A 27,061-nucleotide genomic window follows, 5' to 3' on the forward strand; every position below is an offset into this window, starting at 1 on the left:
TAAATTAAAAGCGGAGGAATTTAGAGTAGCTAAGAGTAGTGGGCGAGAAGAGGATTGGGAAAGGTTTAAATGTCAACAAAGATTGACAAAGAAGTTGATAAAGGAGGGTAGGAGAAGCTATGAGGCTGGGCTAGCACTTAATATAAAAAAGGATAGCAAGAGTTTTTATAAATATATAAAAAGGAAGAGGCTGGCTAGGGTGAACGTTGGTCCTTTAGAGGATGAGAAAGGGGAGCTAGTGGTAGGGGATGGGGATATGGCTAAGGTCTTGAATAACTTTTTTGTTTCTGTCTTCACGGAGGAGGACGTGAATAATTTGCCGGGTGTTAGCGATGGAAAGGTGGTAGGACTGGAGGGTCTTAATGACATTACTGTTACTAGAGAGGCGGTGCTCGACAGACTGGAGGGGCTGATTGTGGACAAGTCCCCAGGACCGGATGGAATGCATCCGAGGGTTCTGAAAGAAATGGCGGAGGTGATAGTGGATGCCTTGGTGGTTATTTTCCAGACGTCGCTGGATTCCGGGGAAGTGCCGGAAGATTGGAAAGCGGCTAATGTTACGCCGTTGTTTAAGAAGGGTGCCAGGCAAAAGGCGGGGAATTATAGGCCGGTTAGTTTAACGTCTGTGGTAGGTAAAATGTTAGAATCCGTCATTAAGCAGGAAATTGCGAGGCATCTTGAAGGGAATTGCTTGATAGGGCGGACGCAACACGGTTTCATTAAAGGGAAGTCGTGTCTGACAAATTTACTGGAGTTCTATGAGGATGTGTCTAGGGCAGTGGATAGAGGAGAGCCGGTGGATGTGGTCTTTCTGGATTTTCAGAAGGCGTTTGACAAGGTACCTCACAAGAGGTTATTGCAGAAGGTCAGGGGACATGGAGTTGGGGGTAGGGTGTTAGCGTGGATAGAGGATTGGTTGTCAAATAGGAGGCAGAGAGTGGGGGTCAATGGGTGCTATTCGGATTGGCGGTTGGTGACTAGTGGGGTGCCCCAGGGGTCGGTGCTGGGGCCTCAGCTATTTACCATTTATATAGATGATCTGGAGGAGGGAACCGAGTGCAGGGTGTCGAAATTTGCTGATGACACCAAGATTGGGGAAAAGGCAAATTGTGCGGAGGGTGTGGAGAGTCTGCAGAAGGATCTAGATAGGCTGGGCGAATGGGCCAGGAAATGGCAAATGGAATTTAATGTTGGCAAGTGTGAGGTGGTCCACTTTGGTAGGAAGAATGGTAGGAAGGACTATTACTTACGTGGCGAAAAACTGCAGCAGGCGACGGTGCAGAGGGATCTCGGGGTCCTTGTGCATGAGTCGCAAAAACCCAGCTTGCAGGTGCAGCAGGTGGTCAGGAAGGCGAATGGGATGCTGGCCTTCATAGCGAGGGGGATTGAATATAAAAGTAGGGAGGTCTTGCTGCAGCTGTATAGGGCATTGGTGAGGCCGCAGCTGGAGTACTGTGTGCAGTTTTGGGCGCCGCACCTGCGCAAGGATATTTTGGCCCTGGAAGGAGTGCAGAGGAGGTTTACTAGGCTGATACCGGAGTTGAGGGGATTGAACTATGAGGAGAGGCTGAATAAACTAGGCTTGTACTCGTTAGAGTTTAGAAGAATGAGGGGAGATCTCATTGAGACGTATAAGATGATGAATGGGATGGATAGGATAGAGGTGGAGAGACTCTTCCCGCTCAAAAAAGACAGTAGGACTAGGGGGCACAGCCTCAAGATAAAGGGGAGGCGGTTTAGAACGGAGTTGAGGAGGAACTTCTTCACTCAAAGGGTGGTGAATCTCTGGAATTCTCTGCCCGTTGAAGTGGTGGAGGCTGCCTCGCTAAATATTTTTAAGAAGCGGGTTGATGGGTTCTTGATAAGAAAGGGGATTAAGGGTTATGGGGAGAGGGCGGGAATGTGGAACTGAGCCACGACAGATCAGCCATGATCTTATTGAATGGCGGGGCAGGCTCGAAGGGCTAGATGGCCTACTCCTGCTCCTATTTCTTATGTTCTTATGTTCTTATGTAGGTGTGACAGAGGAGGGTCAAAAAGAGGACGGGGAGTGGCGTTGTTAGTTAGGGAGCACGTTACAGCGGTGCAGAGGGAGGACAATTTAGAGGAGTCGGGAATTGAGTCACTGTGGGTGGAGTTCAGGAATAGGAAGGGAGCAATCACTTTGCTAGGGGTGTACTATAGACCACCCAATAGCCTGCGGGAAGTGGAAGAAAGTATATGTAAAGAAATCCTAGATAGGTGTAGAAAAAATAGGGTTGTTGTAGTGGGAGACTTTAATCTTCCTGGGGTGGATTGGAAGGTGCCTAGGGCTGGGGGTCCGGATGGGGAGGAATTTGTAAAGTGTGTACTGGAAGGGTCCTTGGAGCAGTATTTAGCTAGCCCGACGAGAGAGGGGGCTATAATGGATTTAATTCTGGAAAATGAACCTGGTCAGGTGGTCGAGGTTGCAGTAGGGGAACATGTGGCAAACAGTGACCACAATTCTGTCTATTTCAGGATACTAATGGAAAAAGATGAGTGCTGTCCGAAGGGGAGGGTGCTAAACTGGGGGAAGGCTAGATACAGCCGGATTAGGCAGGAACTTATAGATACTGATTGGGAGAGGTTGTTTGAAGGTAAGTCCACGTTTGGCATGTGGGAGTCTTTTAAGAGACAACTGAAAAGGTTGCAGGAAAGACACGTGCCGGTTAAGAGAAAGGATGGGAAAGGTAGGATTAGAGAGCCGTGGATAACGAGGGAGATTGAGGACTTGGTCAGGAAGAAAAAAGATGCGTATGTTAGGTCTAAGCAACTGGGAGCAGAGGGAACATTGGAGGAATACAGAGATAGTAGGAGGGAGCTCAAACAGGGAGCTAGAAGGGCGAAAAGGGGGCATGAAATGGTCTTGGCAGACAGGATTAAGGAAAATCCTAAGGCATTTTACTCCTATGTTAGAAACAAAAGGATGGTTAGAGGGAAGATTGGTCCTCTCAGGGACAGAGGAGGGGAACTATGCTTGGAGCCTGGGGGAATGGGGGAGATCTTGAATGAATACTTTGCGTCGGTATTCACGCAGGAGAGGGACTTGTTGTCCAACACTGTCTTGGAGGGAGTTGTAGACCCGTTGGAGGAAACATCTATTACGAGGGAGGAAGTGTTAGGGTTTTTAGGTAGTATTAAAACTGATAAATCTCTGGGGCCTGATGGCATTTATCCCAGGCTGCTTAGGGAGACGAGGGAGGAAATTGCTGGGCCTCTGACGCAAACCTTTGTCTCTTCTTTGGACACAGGTGAGGTCCCAGAGGACTGGAGGATAGCGAACGTGGTACCGTTGTTTAAAAAGGGTAGTAGGGACAACCTGGGTAATTATAGGCCAGTGAGTTTGACATCAGTGGTAGGAAAGTTGTTGGAAAGGATTCTTAGGGATAGGATGCATACGCATTTAGAGTGTGGCAATTTGATTTGCGATAGGCAGCATGGCTTTGTTAAGGGGACGTTGTGCCTTACGAATCTGGTAGAATTTTTTGAGGAGGTGACAATAACGGTCGACGAAGGACGAGCTGTTGATGTCGACAATATGGATTTCAGTAAGGCGTTTGACAAAGTCCCTTGTGGTAGGTTGGTAGAAAAGATTAAGGCTCATGGAATACAAGGGCAGGTACCTAGGTGGATTGATAACTGGCTTGGTAATAGGAGACAGAGAGTAGTAGTGGAAGGGTCTTTTTCTAGCTGGAGGTCTGTCACTAGTGGTGTGCCGCAGGGCTCAGTAATATACATAAATGACTTGGAAGAGGGAGTAAGTGGTGTGATCAGCAAATTTGCAGATGACACTAAGAAAGCTAGATTGGCGGGCAGTGAGGAGCAGTGTCTGGCAATACAACGGGATATAGATAGGCTGGTATATTGGGCAGATAAATGGCAGGTGGAATTTAATCCTGATAAATGTGAGGTGACGCATTTTGGCAGAAATAATGTAGGGGGGAGTTATATGATAAAGGGTAGACCTATAAAGAGTATAGAAACGCAGCGGGACCTGGGGGTGCAACTGCACAGGTCTTTGAAGGTGGCAGTACAAGTGGAGAAGGTTGTGAAGAAAGCTTATGGTATGTTAGCCTTTATAGGAAGGGGTATAGAGTATAAGAGCTGGAGTCTAATGTTGAAGTTGTATAGATCGTTGGTTAGGCCACATTTAGAACATAGAACATAGAACATAGAACATAGAACATTACAGCGCAGAACAGGCCCTTCGGCCCACGATGTTGCGCCGACCAGTTACAAAAACAATGACCCACTAGCCTATACCAATCCCTTTTCGTCCATAAACCTATCCAGAGATCTCTTAAACGCCCCCAAACTAGACGCATTTACAACTGCAGCAGGCAGGGCATTCCAATCCCTCACCACCCGCTGGGTAAAGAACCTACCCCTGACATCCGTCCTGTAGCTACCCCCCCTTAATTTAAAGCCATGCCCCCTCGTGCTAGCTTTCTCCATCCGAGGAAAAAGGCTATCACTATCCACCCTATCTAAACCTCTAATCATCTTATATGTTTCAATAAGATCCCCTCTTAGCCGCCTTCTTTCCAACGAAAACAACCCTAGATCCCTCAGTCTCTCCTCATAGGACCTCCCCACCATACCAGGCAACATCCTAGTAAACCTCCTCTGCACCCTCTCCAACGCCTCCACATCCTTCTTGTAATGCGGGGACCAGAGCTGCACACAGTACTCCAAGTGCGGCCGCACCAGAGTAGTGTACAGTTGCAACATTACACTGCGACTCCTAAATTCAATCCCCCTACCAATAAACGCCAAGACACCGTACGCCTTCTTGACAACCTTATCTACTTGATTCCCAACTTTCAGGGATCTATGTACACACACACCTAGATCCCTCTGTTCATCCACACTATTCAAAGTCCTCCCGTTAGCCCTATACTCGACACATCTGTTGCTCCTACCAAAGTGTATTTGGAGAACTGCGTCCAGTTCTGGTCACCTTACTACCGGAAAGACGTGGAGACCCTGGAGAGAGTGCAGAGGAGGTTTACCAGGATGCTGCCTGGTATGGAAGGACTGGGCTATGACGAAAGATTGGGCAAATTGGGGCTGTTTTCCCTTGAAAGAAGGCGACTGAGGGGAGATCTAATAGAGGTGTATAAGATTATGAAGGGTATAGATAGAGTAAACAGTGGTAAGCTTTTTCCTTTGTTAGAAACGAACATTACAAGGGGCCACAGGCTTAGGGTGAGGGGGGGCAAGGTATAACACAGATGTTAGAGGGAGGTTTTTCACACAGAGGGTAGTGGGGGTATGGAATGCTCTGCCAAGCAAGGTGGTGGAGGCAGGCACGCTGGAGTTGTTTAAGAGTTACTTAGACAAGCACGAGTGGGTTGGAGATGGAGGGATATAGGAGATTGTTTTAAATAAGGTTCAGTGGCCTTGGGACGTCCCTGGTAACGTATAAGGATGCGGATGATACTAATGTTTTTCTCTTTTAATTCACAGGTGCTTCGGTCCGCCTTGTTGTCCAAAGAGGGGGATACACGCGATGGGTCATATGAGGGCTGCTCTTGGTTGTTTCGAGAATAGCCTAGTACTTCATGTCATTAGTGTACGCTTAAACTGGACCAGATGCTGGGCAACACGACAGCTCAGTGACTATCGCTGATTGCTGTGCAGACACATGGATTTGGGCCAGTGTCTGTAGGAGTTTGCGCATTCTCCCCGTGCTTGCATGGGTTTTCTCCGGGCGCTCCGGTTTCCTCCCACACCCCAAAGATGTGGTATTAGGCTGATTGGTGTAATAAATTACAAAGAACAAAGAACAACACAGCACGGGAAACAGGCCCTTCGGCCCAACGAGTCCGCGCCGCCGTCCCATTGTCTCAGTGACCTATTCATGATTTTAGTCTACGCCTAATGTGCGAGGATCAGGGAGGTCCAATATAGGGACAATTTGTTACCCAATCAATCAGCCTAAAAGCACATCTTTGGGATGTGGGAGGAAACCGGAGCACCCGGAGGAAACCCACGCAACCACGGGGAGAACGCGCAAACTCCCACAGACACAGGCCCAAATCCATGTGTCCGCACAGCAACAGAGATAGTCTCTGAGCTGTCATGTTGCCCTCGAGATGGTCCAGTTTAAGCACACTAACGACATGAAGCAATAGGCAACTCCCGAAGCAACATCCAAGAGCAGCCCACTGCAACCTGCCGCATGCATGCCCCTTGCTGGTCAACAAGGTGGACTTAAATGCCTGTGGAGACAAAAAATTCATTATTAAACAGGCAAAGACTGTAACATCCCTGAGGCAAAAACGGAATCCCAAGCCTACAATGTTTAGTAAGGCCTGCTATATCCCCCTATATGTAGCCCGCTCATGTGGCTGTCTAAGTGACTCTTAAACAACCCTAGCGTGCCCGCTTCCACCACCTTACTCGGCCTTATTCCGCAGTGCATTCCACACCCCCACTACCCTTTGCGTGAAAAACTGCCCTCTAATATTTGTCTTATACCTAGCCCCCCTCACCCTAAGCCTGTGACCCCTCGTTCTATCCATTTCTAATAGCGGAAAAAGCTTACCACCATTTACTCTATCTATCCCCTTCATAATCTTATAAACCTCTATTAGATGCCCCCTCAGCCGACGTCTCTCAAGGGAAAGCAGCCCAAGTTCGTTCAATCTTTCCTCGTAAGACAGCCCTTCCATACCAGGCAGCATCCTGGTAAATCTCCTCTGCACTCTCTCCAGGATCTCTACATCCTTCCGGTAGTACGGCGACCAGAACTGGACGCAGTACTCCAAGTGAGGCCTAACCAACGTTCTATACAACTGCAACATCAGACTCCTACTCTTATATTCTATACCCCTTCCTATGAAGGCTAACATACCATACGCTTTCCTCGTCACATTCTGCACCTGCACCGACACCTTCAGGGACTTGTGCACTTGCACCCCCAGGTCTCTCTGCGTATCTATACTCCGGATAGTTCTACCTTTTATCGTATAACTCCCCTCCACATTATTCCGGCCAAAGTGCATCACCTCGCATTTCTCCGGATTAAATTCCATTTGCCATCTATCTGCCCAATCTACCAGCCTGTCTATGTCCTGTTGCATTGCCAGGCACTGCTCCTCAGTACCCGCCAATCCAACCATCTTAGTGTCATCAGCAAATTTGCTGATCACACCACCTACCCCCTCTTCCAAGTCATTAATATATACTACAAATAGAAGAGGTCCTAGTACCGAGCCCTGCGGCACACCACTGGTGACAGACCTCCAACTGGAAAAGGAGCCTTCCACTACTACCCGCTGTCTCCTCCTCCCAAGCCAGTTCTCCACCCATCTACATACCTGGCCTTGTATCCCATGAGCCTTCACCTTTTCTATCAGCCTACCATGAGGGACCTTGTCAAACGCCTTACTGAAATCCATATAGACGACATCAACGGCTTGTCCTTCGTCAACCGTTTTTGTCACCTCTTCAAAAAATTCCACTAGATTCGTAAGGCACGACCTCCCTGTAATGAAGCCATGCTGCGTATCCCTAAACAGATTGCAGCGCTCCAGATGTTCATACATCCTATCCTTGAGGATCCTCTCCATTAGCTTGCCTATAACTGAAGTCAAGCTCACCGGCCTATAATTCCCTGGGCTATCCTTCTGACCCTTTTTAAACAACGGTACTACATTTGCAATCCGCCAATCCTCTGGGACCTCACCTGTGTCCAAAGAAGAGACAAAGATTTGCGTCAGAGGCCCAGCAATTTCATCCCTCGCCTCCCTTAGCAGCCTGGGATAGATGCCATCAGGCCCCGGAGATTTATCCGTCTTTATACTGTCTAAAAGTCCCAACACCTCTTCCCTCGTGATGACTATTTCCCTCAACGGATCCTCAAACTCCTCAAGCACAGCACCAGACATCAGGCCCCTCTCCTGCGTGAATACCGACGCAAAGTATTCATTCAAGATCTCCCCCATTCCCCCAGGCTCCAAGCATAGTTCCCCTCCTCTGTCCCTGAGAGGACCAATCTTCCCTCTAACCATCCTTTTGTTTCTAACATAGGAGTAAAATGCCTTAGGATTTTCCTTAATCCTACCCGCCAAAGCCATTTCGTGGCCCCTTTTTGCCTTTCTGATGCCCCTTTTAAGTTCTCTCCTACATTCTCTGTATTCTTCTAACGCTATCTCTGTCCTCAAATGCCTAGATCTAATGTACGCCTCCCTCTTCCTCCTGACCAGGTCCTCAATATCCCTAGTTACCCACGGCTCTCTAATCCTACCCTTCCCATCCTTCCTCTTGACCGGCACATGTCTTTCCTGCAAAGATTTTAGTTTTCCCTTGAGAGACTCCCACATACCCAGCGTCGACCTGCCATCAAACAGCTTACCCCAGTCCGTATCTTTAAGATCCTGCCTAATCCGGTTGTATCTAGCCCTCCCCCAGTTTAACACCCTCCCCTTAGGACAGGCTTCATCTTTATCCATTAATATCTTAAACCAGACAGAGTTGTGGTCACTGTTAGCCACATGCTCTCCTACTTCAACGTCAACCACCTGCCCAGGCTCATTCCCCAGAACCAAGTCCAGTATAGCCCCCTCTCTGGTTGGGCTATCCACATACTGCTCCAGGGATCCTTCCATTACACACTGTACAAATTCCTCCCCGTCAGCACCCTCTGATCTCGGCACCTTCCAATCTACCCCGGGGAGATTAAAATCTCCCACTACCACCACTCTATTCTTCCTGCACTTATCTAGAATGTCCCTGCTTATCCCTTCTTCCACAGCCCTCGGGCTGTTGGGCGGTCTGTAGTACACACCCAACATAGTAACATCTCCCTTCCTATTCCTCAACTCCACCCATAGCGACTCGATTCCTATATCCTCTATACCTCCCTCCCTCTGCACTGCTATGATGCAATCCTTAACTAACAACGCCACTCCCCCACCTCTCAGCGACCCACCCCTATCACGCCTGAAGCACTTATACCCAGGAACATTCAACTGCCAGTCCTGCCCTTCCTTTAACCAAGTCTCTGTCACCGCCACCACTTCCAACTTCCTTTCGAACATTAATGCCTTCAGTTCATCTGTTTTGCCAGTCACACTCCTAGCATTGAAACACATGCACCGAAGACCCTTAGAAACAATCCGATCCTTCTTCCTACCCTCCGGGCTTACCCTATCCCCAATCCCAGTTCCGTCCACCTCCCCACCCCCCCTCCATATTAGTTTAAACCCTGCCGAAACACTCCAGCTAACCTTCCAGCTAAGATATGCATGCCCTTCCCAGTTAACTGTACCCCATCCCTCTTGTATATTTGCCCCTCTTTCATGAAGACTTCCCAGTGGTCTACGAATCTAAAACCCTCTGCCCTACACCAATCCTTCAACCACGCATTTAGTTGGAGTATCTCATTATTTCTAGCCCTGCTAGCCCCAGGCACCGGCAGCAGCCCAGAGAACGCCACCCTGGAGGCCCTACATTTCAGCCTAGCCCCCAACTCCCTGAACTGCCTACGTATGTCCCCCCTGCACTTGGTTCCTACATCCTTCTCTCCTACGTGCACTATCACATCAGACTCAGTCCCTCCACCCTTCAAAATTCCCTCTACCCTTTCTGAAACATCCTGTACCCCTGCTCCAGGGAGGCAGACTACCTACTGGAGTCCCGCTTTTGCCCACAGAACCGCCTGTCAATCCCTTTGACTTTCCCATCCCCCACCACTATCTCACACCCTGCACTCTTCTCTTCCTCCGCGGTATTCTGATCTCCCTCCCTTGCCTTCTCTACCCCAGCTGTCACCCCACCCTTGATATTCCGGGGTAATTCCTCCGGGGTGGTCCTAGTGCCATGACTCCTTTTCTTTTCGCTCTTCCTAACTGTAACCCATCCATCTCTCCTCCTAGGTCCTGGTATCTGCTCAGTGTTACTGTCCCTATCCATTATTTCCTCATTTTCCCTAACTAAAAACATATCCTCCAGCCTCAGTTCCAGCTGCCTCACCCGGGCCCTTAATCGCTGCACCTCTAGACATTTCCCGCATATGTGGGCTTTCGGGAGATGTGCTGTCTCCAGAAATGTCCACATATGACAACGAACACAGTGAACACGTGTAACCCTAGACCCTGCCATTATGTTTGCCCCCTTTTAAGGTGTCCTATTAATTCCTGTTACCGAGCCTGCGCTCGCCCAAGCCCAGTGAGCTTAAGCCCTTTTACCTCTCACTCTGCTTCCCGCCTCACTCCGCTGCCCGCTATCTACCTTGGCCTTCTTTTTATACTCCCGCGCTCCCTTCCCAGCAGCCCCCGCGCCTATCTCCCGCTACGGAGCGCCAAAATAAACAAAAACCCTCCCGAACTAGAAGTAAGTCAAAATGCAGTAATTACAATGCAGCACACTCACCAAAAGGCAGCCACTCGTCGAAATCACAGCTCCAGAGAACAGTGAGCCTAATTGTCCCTAAATTAGTTTTCCCTCAATGTGGAATGCCATAAGCGTAGATAAGGGTCATGGGTGGAGGGGTACTCGTAATGTTAAAATGGAGGTGCGGGCTCGTTGGGCCGAAGGGCCTGTTTCCAGGGCTGTTTTGCTCTTTGTTCTAATTATCATTTGATTTGCAGCTCCTTCAGCCACTGGTCACTTGAAAATAACAAATTGTTTTTTAGAAACATTCTCAATTTACATAACAGCACCAGAGAATTAAATTGTGTCGTGGAATGATATTGCACAGCTTTTTGTTTCGGTGCAGATGCTTAGTTAGTCAGTCCCACTCTTCTGTTCCTTCCCATAGCCCTATAAGACTTTACTTTTCAAATGTTTATCAAATTGTCCAATAATAAATTGAGAGTTATTATTGGATCTGTTTCCACCACCTTTTCCAGATCACAATAACCTGCTGCAATAAAAATTCACCTCATCTCCCCCCTGATTTTTATTGTTTAACTTTGTGTTGTCTGGTTATTGAGCCTCCTGTCAATGTTAATTGTAAAGTTGAAAGATATTTAACCTCATTTGAAAAGATAACTGTGAATTTGAAGTAACTGAAAGATGTTTGGATCCTAATATTACAAAGTGTCCTGTCAGGTACAGCTATGAATGTATACACCAGTGTAGCAGAGGACCACAAAACAACATGCATACGTACTCTGCTGCTTGAGGAATACTTAAATTACGTCACACTTAATCACCACATACCTGAGTCCATACAACACGGTGCCATCTGGATGCAGACGAATCATGCGGTTTTTTACTGTCACCCCATGCAGGAAGGACTTCTTGTCATTCAAAAAGTAAGTGTCTGGGAGCCAGAGCTGGTCAGCGACTCGGTTGTCTAGAGTGAGGTTGAGTGGAAGTGCTGTATACGACAGACGCTTATCACGCCAACCTTGTTGGAAATACATAGTGATGGTATAATCCTGCAAACAAAATTGTGGAGTTGAATGTTACCTGTTTTGATGCTCAAATCCAACTTGTTTAAAAAAGTGTTATGTAACAGCTTTCCATTTTAAAGGACAGTGCTACAACAGTTTGCTGCTGTTCTGTGTTACATTACGGGTAGCTTCTGAATCAGAAATATTTTTGATTAATACGAGCAACAACCCAGTGGTAGTATTGGCATCTCTGAATCTGGCTTTGGGTACGAGTCTCATTTCAGAGGCCTGTGCAAACAGAGTCTCAGGTTAGACTCCCAGTCCAGGATTGAACATGCATTGTCAGAGCTGCATTGTTTCGGATAAGACATTAAATTGAGGCTCCAACTGTCCTCTCAAGCGGATGTAAAAAATCCCACAAGAGCTGTGGACCTACTCCCAGTGTCTTGGCCAATACTCATCCCTCAATCAACATTACAAAAACAGATTATCAAGTCATTATTACATTGTGGTTTGTAGGAGTTTGCTGTAAATAAACTACAGTGTTTTCTAAATTAAAAAAGCAATAGCAAAACTATTTCATTACTACACTCCTATTGTCCTTCATTGGCAGTAAAGCTCTATGTGAAATGATCACGAGAGGTGTGAAGGAAAACAAGTCATTTTATTGTCTGCAAAATGTTTAGGGCATGCTTAGCTGTACCATACTGTAAACAACAACAATAGTAACTGCTTTGAGAAATAACATACTCTCTGTTAGCAGGACTCCTGTGACTTTAATCACAACAAGTGGATGTTAAACCTGCAACCAGAACCTCCATGATTTAGGAATGAATGGTTTTAAATAACAGTCTTTCATTTACATTGACAAAAATCAAAATTATTCTTACACAGACTAACCATACTACAGCAAAAAAAGACAAGCAATTCTTATGGTCTGTTTCTCCACATAGTCTAAGTGGATGATATTTACACCTTTGTAGGTAATCTTGAGAGAAATCTTTGCATCCTCACTGGCTACAGGCGAGGTCCCAGAGGATTGGAGAATAGCCAATGTTATTCCTTTGTTTAAGAAGGGTAGCAAGAATAATCTAGGTAATCACAGGCCAATGAGCCTTATATCAGTCGCATGGAAATTATTGAAGAGAACTCTTTGAGACAGGATTTATTCCCACTTGGAAATAACTGGAAGTGTTAGTAAGAGGCAACACAGTTTTGTGAAGGGGAGGTCGTGTCTCATGAACTTGATCGAATTTTTCAAGGAAGTGACGAAGATGATTGATGAGGGTGGGGCAGTGGATGTTGTCTACACGGACTTCAGTAAGGCCTTTGACAAGGTCCCTCAGGGCAGACTGGTGCAGAAGGTGAAGTCGCACAGGATCAGAGGTGAGCTGGCAAGGTGGAAACAAAACTGGCTTGGTCAAAGAAGACAGAGGATAGCAGTGGAAAGGTGCGTTTCTGAATGGAGTGCTGTGACAAATGGTGTTCCTTAGGGATCAGTGCTGGGACCTTTGTTGTTTGTAATATTTATAAATGATTTGGAGGAAAATGTAACTGGCTTGATTAATGAGTTTGCAGGCGACACAAAGTTTGGTGGATTTGCGGATAGCGATGAGGACCGTCAGGGGATACAGCAGGATATAGATCAGTTGAAGACTTGGGCGGAGGCATGGCAGATGGAGTTTAATCCGGACAAATGTGAGGTAATGCATTTTGGAAGGTCTAATACAGATAGGAAATATTCAATAAATGGCAGAACCCTTAAGAGGCAAAGGGATCTGAATATACAGGTACACAGGTCACTGAAAGTGGCAACGCAGGTGGAGAAGGTAGTCAAGAAGGCATACGGCATGCTTGCCTTCATCAGCCGGGGTATTGAGTTTAAAAATTGGCGAGACATGTTGCAGCTTTATAGAATCTGTGTTAATAATACAACAGGTTGACTATCAACCTTCAAATTCAACAACAATAGCTGGTGGTAAGAGTGCTGAGAGATTCCTAGCCTGCCATGTGATGGAGAGAAATTGGAGTTTCTATCATGACTGTCCATAGTTCCAGACTACACCTGGGTGGAAATGTGCATTGAATTATAGAGGTTTACAGCATGGAAACAGGCCCTTTGGTCCAACTTGTCCATACCACCGTCTGTCCACCATGTGGACGAACATGGGACATGGTGGACAGAGTACCTTTCATCGTCCAGTACTTCCCCGGAGCGGAGAGGCTATGACATCTTCTCCAGAGTCTTCAACATCTCATTGATGAAGGCGGACACCTTGCCAAGGCCATCCCCACACCCCCACTTCTTGCCTTCAAACAACCGTGCAACCTCAAGCAGACCATTGTTCGCAGCAAACTATCCAGTCTCCAGGAGAACAATGACCACGACACCACACAACCCTGTCACAGCAACCTCTGTTGAACATGCCGGATCATCGGTAAGGATGCCATCATCTCACGTGAGAACACCATCCACCAGGTACACAGTACGTACTCTTGCAACTTGGCCAACGTTGGCTACCTGATATGCTGCAAGAAAGGATGTCCTGAGGTCTGGTACGCTGGGGAGACCATGCAGATGTTACGACAACGGATGAATGAACACCGCTCGATAATCACCAGGCAAGACTTTTCTGTTCCTGTTGGGGAACACTTCTGCAGTCATGGGCATTCGGCCTCTGATCTTCGGGTGGGCGTTCTCCAAGGCGGCCTTCAGGACACACGACAGCGCAGAATCGCTGAGCAGAAACTAATAGCCAAGTTCCACACACATGAGAACAGCCTCAACGGGGATCTTCGGTTCATGTCACACCATCTGTCACCCCCACAACTTGCCTGGACTTGCAAAATCTCACTAACTTTCCCGTCTGGAAACAATACACATCTCTTTAATCTCTGTTTAAAGCTCTTTCCACTCACACTGTCTGTACCTTTAAGAATTGATTAGCTGTAAAGACTCACATTCCAATCATTATGCATGATGTAAATTGAGTTTGTGTCTTTGTGTCCCTTTCATGATCAGAACTCCCAGCCACCTGACAAAGGGACAGGCTGTCCCGAAAGCTTGCGGCTTTTGCTACAAATAAACCTGTTTGGACTTTAAACTGGTGTTGTGGGATTTCTCTTAGTTATGTGAGCCACTGGCTAATATTCGAAGGTATATTCATAAGCCAACCAGAACAGTGCCCATCGCTTATTCTCACATACGCATTTGGTGGAATATCCTGTCCTCCTTGAAAAGCCCTAATTGTGGCTTGTGTTCTGTGATGGCAGTAAAACATCTATGAATATATTGATGAAAGTTCTTGATGCCGAAGATAATGGCTAGGCCTTCTTTTTCTATATGGGAAAATCCTATTTCCGCAGACAGGGTTCTTGATACATGTCTGATGGGTCTCTTGGAACTGTCATCCATGGGCTGGACAATACAGCCTCCTCTCCATGTGGTGATACACTGCAAGTAAAGACTATCTTCTTAGAGGGGTCAAAATTCATTCATGTTGACTGAAGATGCAGCAAGATATAGGCCAGTTGGAGACTTGGGTAGAGAAATGGCAGATATGTTTAATATGAACAAGTGTGAAATAATGCATTTTGGAAGGTCCAAAGCATGTAGAAATTATACAGTAAATGGTAGAACCCTTAAGAGCATTAACAGGTAGAGAGATCTAAGCGTACATATCCACCGATCACTGAAAGCAGCAACTCAGGTGGATAAGGTAGTCAAGAATGCATACGGCATGCTTGCCTTCATTGTTCGGGGTATTTAGTATAAAATTGACAGGTCATGCTGCAGCTGTACAGAACCTTAGTTCTAATTTTCCTACCCTAGAAACCCATCAGACACGTATCAAGAAGTGGTGGTAAGCATGGCTCATATCCAGTTTTGAATAGTCAGACTCCAAGCCAACTTTACATACAGATCCTATGTTTTGGAGATAGGGTACCTATCTGCCTATCTAACCGCAGCCTGGTTTACTGTCAGCCTGTAATCCCCACAGATGTAAACAGTTTTGTTTGGTTTAACTACTGGCAGAAGGGTGCTGCCCACTCTGTAAATTGTAAGGGCTTAATGATGCCCAAGTCTTCCAGTCTTTTTAGCTGTGTACCTTCTCTACTAATGCATGGAGCACAGGTCTTGCCCTAAAAAAGCTCAGGGTGGCTTTCAGATCAGCATGCCTTTTTACTTGCAATATTTTGATCTTTACCAGTTCCTCCTGGAACACATCCTGGTATTTTTTATGACTTCATGTAGGACCCCCTCTTTTATTTTACAAATCTCCAGCTGGTTTAACTTGATCTCTTGGAGCCAATCTCACCCTAATAAACTCGGTCCTTGATCCGACACCACTATCAACTGCAGCTACATTTGCTGTCTACAAATCACTGGAGTCATGTTATCTCTAATATTTTGATGACCTCTCTGGTGTATATAGCCAGTCTAGATGTAGTTCTCTTCAACCTTAGAGGTTGAACCCATTTTTGGAGATACTGGTAGGTCTGCTCGCCACAACACCACATGTTCACATGTCATTCAATGCTGACCCAAAATCGCAATGCTCCCAATGGGTCTTAATCTTGCTAACAAAACTGTGATAGTCTCCCCTGGAGCTCTCCCCATGGAGCTGAATTTGTTTCTTTGTAATATTACAGAGAGCTTAGGGTGGTAATGCTCCTTACTAGCTCAACGAGCTCTGCAAATGCTTTTGTGAAGGGAGCATCCGGGGACGTTAAACTTTGAAGTGAGTTATATGGCTGGGTCCCAGACGCAGTTAACAATATAACTTTCTTCTTATTCACCACCTGTCCCCCATTCCATTAGCAAAGAAAAATATTCCAAACACTCCACATACTGCACCCAGTCTTCTGTAGCAGCGTCAAAAGCTTCACTTTTACAAAAAGAGGCATGTCTACTATTTACTTTTGCAGGCTGGACCCAATTGGACCTGTTCTGATATAATAAAATGAAAGCAAAATACTGTGGATACTGGAATCTGAAACAAAAACAGAAAATGCTAGGAAACCTCAGCAGGTCTGACAGCATCTGTGGAGAGAGAATAGAGCCAACATTTCGAAGGGCCATCTAGACTGGAAATATTGGCTCTATTCTCTCTCCACAGATGCTGTCAGACTTGCTGAGATTTTCTAGCATTTTCTGTTTTGGTGTGGACCTGTTCTGCAACTCTTGCAAACAAAATGTTCTGCTAATGTTTCAGTGCAAATTGAATTGCTGTTGTTTTCCTTGTCACCAATGTAGTAAATGCAATAATTGGTAACCACCAATTAGCTAACAAGCAACAACAGGTTTATTACTATTTACAACCAAATACAGAGTGCTACAATCAACGTATTCATTCTCAGTTCAAGGATCAATCTGGCTAAAGTTGCCCATACTCTGCTTTAAGATCCTCACACTTATTCCCCATCGGGCGCTTGGGTCACATGACCTTTCCAGTGCATGTTCCCTTAAAGCTGCTAACTATTAGATCTTTGAGAACCTTTCACTCCCTCATTAATCAAGAATCCATCTCGCTCTGCCTTAAAGTGTATTCAAAGACTCTGTTTCCACTGACTTTTCAGTTCTAGAGACTCAAGTTCCTCTGTGAGAAAAAGATTTCTCCTTATCCCTATCTTAAATGAGTGACTCCTTATTTTTAAGCAGTGATCCCTCATTCTAGATTCGCCGACATGAGGAAACATCCTCTCAACATCCAGTCTCTACGTTGATACCCCTCAGGATCTTAAAGGTATTTATTAAGTCTCCCCTTAGTTTTTTAAACTACAGAGGATACAAACATAAGAACATAAGAAATAGGAGCAGGAGTAGGCCATCTAGCCCCTCGAGCCTGCCCCGCCATTCAATAAGATCATGGCTGATCTGTCGTGTCTCAGTTCCACAATCCCGCCCTCTCCCCATAACCCTTAATCCCCTTGCCTATCAAAAACCTATCAACCCGCGTCTTAAATATATTTAGCGAGGCAGCCTCCACCACTTCAACAGGCAGAGAATTCCAGAGATTCACCACCCTTTGAGTGAAGAAATTCCTCCTCAACTCTGTTCTAAACCGCCCCTTTATCTTGAGGCCGTGCCCTCTAGTCCTACTGTCCTTTCTGAGCGGGAAGAGTCTCTCTACCTCTATCCTATCCATCCCATTCAACATCTTATATGTCTCAATGAGATCTCCCCTCATTCTTCTAAACTCCAACGAGTACAAGCCTAATTTATTCAGCCTCTCCTCATAGTTCAACTCCCTCAACTCCGGTATCAGCCTAGTAAACCTCCTCTGCACTCCCTCCAAGGCCAAAATATCCTTGCGTAAGTGCGGCGACCAAAACTGCACACAGTACTCCAGCTGCGGCCTCACCAGTGCCCTGTACAGCTGCTGCAAGACCTCCCTACTTTTATATTCAATCCCCCTCGCTATGAAGGCCAGCATCCCATTCGCCTTCCTGACCACCTGCTGCACCTGCAGGCTGGGTTTTTGCGACTCATGCACAAGGACTCCGAGGTCCCTCTGCACCGTCGCATGCTGCAGTTTTTCGCCATGCAAGTAATAGTTCTTCCTACCATTATTCCTACCAAAGTGGACCTTGTGGTGAAGGATCCTCTTGGGGAGAGTGATCATTGTATGGTGGAGTTTCTGGTGCAGATGGAGGAGGAGAAAGTGGGTTCCCGGACACGCGTCCTTTGTTTGAATAGAGGGGAATACGGTAGGATGAGAGAAGAATTGGCGAATGTGGACTGGGAGAGCGCGTTGGAGGGAGGGTCTGTTGAGGAGCAGTGGAGGATCTTTAAGGAGATCTTTCTTGGTGCTCAACGGAAATTTATTCCGATGGTCAAAAAGGATAGTAGGAGGAGAGGTAATAAGCCGTGGATAACGAAGGAGGTGAAAGAAAGTGTTAAACTAAAAGCGGAGGAATTTAGAGTAGCTAAGAGTAGTGGGCGAGAAGAGGATTGGAAGAGGTTTAAATGTCAACAAAGATTGACAAAGAAGTTGATAAGGAAGGGTAGGAGAAACTATGAAGCTGGGCTAGCGCTTAATATAAAAAAGGATAGCAAGAGTTTTTATAAATATATAAAAAGGAAGAGGCTGGCTAGGGTGAATGTTGGTCCTTTAGAGGATGAGAAAGGGGATCTAGTGGTAGGGGATGGGGATATGGCTAAGGTATTGAATAACTTTTTTGTTTCTGTCTTCACGGAGGAGGACGTGAATAATTTGCCGGGTGTTAGCGATGGAAAGGTGGTAGGACTGGAGGGTCTTAATGACATTACTGTTACTAGAGAGGCGGTGCTCGACAGACTGGAGGGGCTGATTGTGGACAAGTCCCCAGGACCGGATGGAATGCATCCGAGGGTTCTGAAAGAAATGGCGGAGGTGATAGTGGATGCCTTGGTGGTTATTTTCCAAACGTCGCTGGATTCCGGGGAAGTGCCGGATGATTGGAAAACGGCTAATGTTACGCCGTTGTTTAAGAAGGGTGCCAGGCAAAAGGCGGGGAATTATAGGCCGGTTAGTTTAACGTCTGTGGTAGGTAAAATGTTAGAATCTGTCATTAAGGAGGAAATTGCGAGGCATCTTGAAGGGAATTGCTTGATAGAGCAGACGCAGCACGGTTTCATTAAAGGGAAGTCGTGTCTGACAAATTTACTGGAGTTCTATGAGGATGTGTCTAGGGCGGTAGATAGAGGAGAGCCGGTGGATGTGGTCTTTCTAGATTTTCAGAAGGCGTTTGACAAAGCGCCTCACAAGAGGTTATTGCAGAAGGTCGAGGGACATGGAGTTGGGGGTAGGGTGTTAGCGTGGATAGAGGATTGGTTGTCAAATAGGAGGCAGAGAGTGGGGGTCAACGGGTGCTATTCGGATTGGCGGATGGTGACTAGTGGAGTGCCCCAGGGGTCGGTGCTGGGGCCTCAGCTATTTACCATTTATATAGATGATCTGGAGGAGGGAACCGCGTGTAGAGTGTCGAAATTTGCTGATGACACCAAGATTGGGGGAACGGCAAATTGTGCGGAGGGTGTGGAGAGTCTGCAGAAGGATCTAGATAGGCTGAATGAATGGGCCAGGAAATGGCAAATGGAATTTAATGTTGGCAAGTGTGAGGTGGTCCACTTTGGTAGGAAGAATGGTAGGAAGGACTATTACTTACGGGGCGAAAAACTGCAGCAGGCGACGGTGCAGAGGGACCTCGGGGTCCTTGTGCATGAGTCGCAAAAACCCAGCTTGCAGGTGCAGCAGGTGGTCAGGAAGGTGAATGGGATGCTGGCCTTCATAGCGAAGGGGATTGAATATAAAAGTAGGGAGGTCTTGCTGCAGCTGTATAGGGCATTGGTGAGGCCGCAACTGGAGTACTGTGTGCATTTTTGGGCGCCGCACCTGCGCAAAGATATTTTGGCCTTGGAGGGAGTGCAGAGGAGGTTTACTAGGCTGATACCGGAGTTGAGGGGGTTGAGCTATGAGGAGAGGCTAAATAAACTGGGCTTGTACTTGTTAGAGTTTAGAAGAATGAGGGGAGATCTCATTGAGACGTATAAGATGATGAATGGGATGGATAGGATAGAGGTGGAGAGACTCTTCCCGCTCAGAAAGGACAGTAGGACTAGGGGGCACAGCCTCAAGATAAAGGGGGGGGCGGTTTAGAACGGAGTTGAGGAGGAACTTCTTCACTCAAAGGGTGGTGAATCTCTGGAATTCTCTGCCCGTTGAAGTGGTGGAGGCTGCCTCGCTAAATATTTTTAAGACGCGGGTTGATGGGTTTTTGATAGGAGAGGGGATTAAGGGTTATGGGGAGAGGGCGGGAAAGTGGAACTGAGCAGCGACAGATCAGCCATGATCTTATTGAATGGCGGGGCAGGCTCGAAGGGCTGGATGGCCTACTCCTGCTCCTATTTCTTATGTTCTTATGTTCACATTTGCCAACATTAAATTCCATTTGCCAGTTCCTGGCCCATTCGCCCAGCCTATCTAGATCCTTCTGCAGACTCTCCACACCCTCCGCACAATTTGCCATTCCGCCAATCTTGGTGTCATCAGCAAATTTCGACACCATACACTCGGTTCCCTCCTCCAGATCATCTATATAAATGGTAAATAGCTGAGGACCCAGCACCGACCCCTGGGGCACTCCACTAGTCACCAACCGCCAATCCGAATAGCACCCATTGACCCCCACTCTCTGCCTCCTATTTGAGAGCCAATCCCCTATCCACGCTAACACCCTACCCCAACTCCATGCCCCCTGACCTTCTGTAATAACCTCTTGTGAGGCACCTTATCAAACGCCTTCTGAAAATCAAGAAACACCACATCCACCGGCTCTCCTCTATCCACCGCCTTCGGCACATCCTCATAGAACTCCAATAAATTCGTCAGACACGACTTCCCCTTAACGAAACTGTGCTGTGTCTGCTCTATCAAGCAATTCTCCTCAAGATGCCTCGCTATTTTCTCCTTGATCACGGATTCTAACATTTTACCTACAACAGACATTAAACTAACCGGCCTATAATTCCCTGCCTTTTGCCTGCCACCCTTCTTAAACAACGGCGTAACATTAGCCGTTTTCCAATCTTCCGGCACTTCCCCGGAATCCAGCGAGGTTTGGAAAATAATCACCAAGGCACCCACTATCACCTCCGCCATTTCTTTCAGAACCCTTGGATGCATTCCATCCGGTCCTGGGGACTTGTCCACAATCAGTCCCTCCAGTCTGTCGAGCACTGTCTCTCTAGTAACAATAATGTCATTCAGGCCCTCCACTCCCACCATCTTTCCATCACGAACACCCGGCAAATTATTCACGTCCTCCTCCGTGAAGACCGAAACAAAAAAGTTATTCAAGGCCTCAGCCATTTCCCCATCCCCTACCACTAAGTCCCCCCTCTCATCTCTAAGGGTCCAACGTTCACCCTAGTCAGCCTCTTCCTTTTTATATATTTATAAAAACTCTTACTATCCTTTTTTATATTAAGCGGTAGCCCAGCTTCATAGTTTATCCTACCCTTCTTTATCAACTTCTTTGTCATTCTTTGTTGACACTTAAACCTCTCCCAATCCTCTTCTCACCCACTACTCTTAGCTACTCTAAACGCATCCGCTTTTAATTTAGCACTTTCCTTTACCTCCTTCGTTATCCACGGCTGATTATCTCTCCTCCTACGATCCTTTTTAACCATCGGAATAAATTTCTGCTGAGCACCAAGAAAGATCTCCTTAAAGATCCTCCACTGTTCCTCAGCAGACCTAACTTCCAACGCGCTCCCCCAATCAACATTCGCCAATTCCTCTCTCATCCTACCGTACTCCCCTCTGTTCAAACAAAGGACACATACCCGGGAACCCACTTTTTCCTCCTCCATCTGCATCAGAAACTCCACCATACAATGATCACACTTCCCAAGAGGATCCTTCACCCCAAGGTCTCTAATTCTACCTGCCTCATTACATAACACCAGATCTAAGATAGCTCGCTCCCTCGTCGGCTCCAACACACTCTGCTCAAGGAAACTATCCCGGCAGCATTCCAAGAACTCTTCCTCAAGCCCACTGCGTCCAACATGGGTCGACCAATCAATATGTAGATTGAAATCCCCCATAATTATCGCCGTTCCATTCCTGCACGCCGCATTTATTTGCGCGTTAACAGCCCACCGCACCTCCAGATCATTATTTGGGGGCCTGTAGACGACACCTATCAGTGTCTTCCTCCCTTTGCTGTTCCTAATCTCTACCCACAACGATTCCACTTTCAGCTCTTTGGCTCCTATATCATCCCTTGCTACCACCCTGATGCTATCCTTAATCAGCAGAGCTACGCCCCCCCCTTTTTCCTTCCGCCTATCCTTCCTAAACACTTGATACCCCTGTACATTCAGCTCCCAGTCCCTGTCACCTTGCAGCCACATCTCTGTAATGGCCACCAGATCATATCCATTTGTGCTGATCTGCGCCACCAGCTCATTCACTTTATTCTGAATGCTTCGTGCATTCAGATAAAGTGCCTTCATCCCAGCCTTCACCTGTACCCTATTTGCCAGAACGCCACCAACCATACTCACGCCCCCTACTCCTTTTATTATTGGGACATCCTTGGCCTCTTCCCTTACCTGTACCCTCTCCTTTACTTTAGACCCTGTAATTTCACCTACCCTCGCACCCTCCCCCCCCTCCCCCCCCAATTAGTTTAAAGCCCTATCTACAGTCCTATCTACACGATTCGCCAGGACTCTGGTCCCAGCACAGTTCAGACCAACCCTATCCCACCTGAACAGGTCCCACCTACCCCAATACTGGTGCCAATGCCCCTTAAATTCAAACCCATTCCTCCCACACCAATCCCTGAGCCACCCATTCACTTCCTTAATCTTATTAACCCTACGCCCGTCTGCACTCGGTTCAGGCAGTAGTCCAGAGATAACCACCTTGTCGGTTCTACTTTTTAATTCCATTCCCAGCTTTTCATACTCCCTCCCCAGATCCTCAGTTCGCATTTTGCCTACGTTGTTGGCACCCACATGTACCACAACGACTGGATTCTCATCCTCCCACTCCAGGTTCCGCTGCAGCCCAGATGCGACATCCTGGACCCGAGCACCAGGCAGACAACACACCCTTCTGTGCACTTTGTCATCGTGACAAAGGACAGTGTCCTTAACCACATTATCCCCAATTACTACTACGTTCCTTTTCACCTTCTCTTTGTCTATGTCCTGTGTCTGCATCACTGTACCGTGTGCAGTTTGCTCACCAACCTCACAGCCCTCGTTCTTGTCCACACTGGAAGCAAGAACCTCAAACCTGTTATGCAGATTGAGAGGCTGAGGCATTTGGTCCCCACCCTCCTTCCTCCGGTCCCCACCCTCCTTCCTCCTCTCAGCAGCCCCCTCCTGTTCCTGACCCTTAGAGTTAGCCAGTCTAGTGGGGGTGGAAGTCTCTTGCACCCCATTGTCAATGGCACCCTCCCTCCCCCTGATGAGCCTCAGTGTCTGTAGCTCAGAGGCCAGCTCATCTACCTTGAGCTGGAGCTCCTCCAGCAACCAGCACTTACTGCAGACATGGTCATTGGGAAGGACCCTGGGGTCCAAAATTATCCAACCCTTCCTCATCAGCCAACCCACCTTTCCTAGTACTAGTTTAGTAAATGATTTTATTTTCTGTCAATCACTCGTTGTTAGAAGGTGCTGATTGCTGGTCTGTATCTGGAGTTAAATGGAGTAGAACAGACCCTGTAAGGATACTTTAATAAAGAACATATAAGAAGCAACTGTATGTCAATTAAAATTCTTCATGGCCATCTTTAAAAATTCCATCTTTATATTTTCAATTCTTTTTCGAAGCAATTCCAATGACTTGGGATATTGAAGCCCTGGTCAAGAAGAGGGAGGCACATGACATGCACAGGCAGTTGGGATGAAGTGAATCCCTTGAAGAGTAGGAGTAGAGGTAAGAGAGAAATCAGGAGGGAAAAAAGGGGACACAGAATTGTTTTGGCTAATAAGGCAAAGGAGAATCTAAACGGCTTCTACAAATACATAAAGGCCAAAAGACTAACTATGGAGAGAGTAGGGTCTCTTAAGGATCAACAAGGTAATCTATGTGCAGATCCCTAAGAGATGGGTGACATTCTAAATGAATATTTCTCATCAGTATTTATTGTTAAGGAAAGCATGGATGTTAGGGAATTTGGGGAAATAAATAGTGATGTTTTGAAAAGTGTTGCATATTTCAGAGAGGGGGGTGCTGGAAGCCTTAAAGTGCATCTAGGTACAAAAATCCCCTGGACCTGATGAAGTGTATCTCAGGATATTGTGGGAGGCTAGGGAGGAAATTGGGTCTACTGGCTCTACTAGAGATATTTGAATCATCGATAGTCACGGGAAAGGTGCCTGAAGATTGGAGGGTGGCAAATATTGCGCCTTTGTTTAAAAAGAGGCTGCAGGGAAAAGCCTGGGAACTACAGGCTGATGAGCCTCACACCTGTGGCGGATAAGTTGTTGGAAGATATTTTGAGAGACAGGATCTACAGGCATTTAGAGATCCAAGGACTGATTAGGGACAGTCAGTCAGTGAGTTGAAAATCATTTCTCACAAATTTGATTGAGTTCTTTGAAGGGGTAACCAAGAAGGTAAATGCAGTGCAGTTCATCTTGTCTACATGGACTTTAGCAAGGCCTTTAGCAAGGTATCAATGGCAGGTTGTTGTGTAAGGTTAAATCTTATGGGATCCAGGATGAGGTAGCTGAATGGATAGAAAATTGGCTTGATGACAGATGGTTGTAGAGGGTTGTTTTTCAAACTGGAGACCTGTGAACAGCGGTGTACCTCAGGGATTGGTGCTGGGTCCATTGTTATTTGTCATTATATTAATGATTTGGATGAGAATAAAGGAGGCATGTTTAGTAAGTTTGCAGATGACACCAAGATTGCTGGCAAATAGGACAAAAGAAGTTTATCTTGGATTGCAATGGGATCTTGATCAATTGGGCCAGTGGGCTGACAAATAGCAGACGGAGTTTAATTTGGATAAATGGGAGGAAATACATTTTGGTAGACTGAACCAGGTCAGGACTTGCTCAGTTAATGGTAGGGTGTTGGGGAGTGTTACAGATCAAAGAGATCTAGGAGTACAAGATTCATAGCTCCTTGAAAGTAAAGTCACAGGGAGACAGAGTGATGAAGAAGGCATTCAGCATGCTTGGCTTCATTGGTCAGAACATTGAATACAGGAGTTGGGATGTCTTGAAGTTGTACAAGATATTGGTAAGGCCACACTTGGAATAATCTGTACACTCTATTATAGAAAGGGTACTATTAAACTAGAGCGTGCAGAAGAGCTTTACTAGGATGCTACTGGCACTTGATGGTTTGAGTTATAAGGAGAGGCTGGATAGACTGGGGCTTTTTTCTCCGGAGCACAGGAGGCTGAGGGGTGACTTTATAGAGGTCTATAAAATAATGAGGGACACAGATCAGCTAGTTAGTCAATATTTGTTCCCAAATGTAGGGGAGTTTAAAACCAGAGGGCACTGGTTTAAGGTGAGAGGGGAGAGATACAAAAGGGTCCAGAGGGACAATTTTTTTTGCACAGAGGGTGGTAAGTGTCTGGAATGAGCTGTCAGAGGTAGTAGTAGAGGTGGGTATAATTTAAGAAATGTTTAGACAGTTACATGGGTAAGATGGATAAATTGAGGAATACGGGCCAAATGCAGGCAATTGGGACTAGCTTAGGGATTTAAAAAAAAGGGCAGCATGGACAAGTTGGGCTGAAGGGCCTGTTTCCACACAATAAACCTCTATGACTCTCTGTGACACTATAATTTGTGAATCAGTCATTTTTAAAAAATTAATTAATGGGATGTAGGCATTGTTGGCTTTACCAAAATTTATTGCCCATCCCTAATTGCCCTTGAAAAGGTGGTGATGAGTTGCCTTCTTGAACCACTGCAGACCATGTGGTGTAAGTACACCCACAGTGCTGTTAGGGAAGTTCTAGGATTTTGACCCAGCGACAATGAAGGAATAGGGACATATTTCCAAGTCAGGATGGTGAGTGATGTGGAGGGGAAACTCCAGGTTGAAGTTATCTGGGATTCCTAATACCATTACTTGAGGAATCTGGAATATTATTCTAGAAACACAACTATAGTCAGCAGTTCATATTCATATTCATAGAATTGATTGGTGGGTCAATTCTCAGACTCAGACTGTTTCCAATCAGGCCTGCATGGAATTTCCAAGTATTCAGCAATTGCAGTTTTGTTTTCACTATTCAGCATTGACGTACCCAGCTCTGCCCCATGTCCATCCATACTTTTGGTTAAGTAACTTTCAACCTCAAATTGAAAATGCATTTCTCTCTCAGTTGGAGATTGAGCTATTGGAATTTCTGTCCATGTAATTGTTTATTGAGAATCTGGTTAGAGAAATGAGGTACTTCCTCTGGTAGACACCAATGAGCAGCCTGGTGTGATGTGTCCCATGGCCTGGAGCTGGTGGCTGCCTTGCCCTGGCTCTATGTAGATTACATTGAGTGCTGTTTAAACTTTGAGTGAGTTCAAAGCCTGCATCCACTGATGTTGGATCAGTGATTGGCGCTAATTCATTAAGTTGCATGTGTTCCATGATTGTTTGTTTGGACAATGCATTCATACCAACTGCATGAATTTTAGCAGCTATCTCCTTTCATGTGATTTTAAACATCTTAAACTCTTTCTTTGCTGGTTTCTTGAATCGCTCTGAGTGAGAGAGTCAATGTTATTCATGGATTGCTGTTGTGCTGATTTTGATGTATGGCTGGACAATCTCTGTGTGGTCACTGGAACTCCATGAACAGTATGAGTTAGACTGGCACCATGATGTGATGTAAAGTATTCAGATTGTATCCCTCAAAGACAATCCAGGAAGTCTCAGAGCAGGTTCATCCAGAGCTTTGACCTTCTGCCCAGTGTTGTTGGGATTTTTAAAAAAATTCCTTCATGGGATGTGGGCATCATGGCTGAGCCAGCATTTATTGCCAATCCCGGAGGCAATTTAAGAGTTAACCACATTGCTGTGGGTCTGGAGTCACATGTAGGCCAGGCTAGGTAAAGACAGGAGATGTGTGAAACTGTCCAGTGGATGAGAGTAGCACTGGATTTGGACATTCGGACTTTCAGAAGGCATTTAATATGGTGCCATGTTGCAGGTTGGTTA

General features: G+C 46.4%; 1 protein-coding gene across 2 annotated transcripts in view; it reads right to left on the reverse strand.

The window, feature by feature from the left end:
• Window positions 1-27,061, reverse strand: part of LOC145342092 (gamma-aminobutyric acid receptor subunit beta-4-like) — a 222,623-nt gene that overhangs the window by 32,221 nt on the left and 163,341 nt on the right. For both annotated transcript variants that reach the window (XM_080187305.1, XM_080187306.1), the window contains exon 4: window positions 11,194-11,414. In XM_080187305.1, coding sequence (XP_080043431.1) covers window positions 11,194-11,414 — 221 coding nt within the window. The remainder of the gene's footprint in view (window positions 1-11,193; window positions 11,415-27,061) is intronic.

Source organism: Carcharhinus amblyrhynchos, chromosome 4 (genome assembly GCF_965287045.1).
Source record: "Carcharhinus amblyrhynchos chromosome 4, sCarAmb.v2.hapA, whole genome shotgun sequence".
Taxonomy (NCBI): domain Eukaryota; kingdom Metazoa; phylum Chordata; class Chondrichthyes; order Carcharhiniformes; family Carcharhinidae; genus Carcharhinus; species Carcharhinus amblyrhynchos.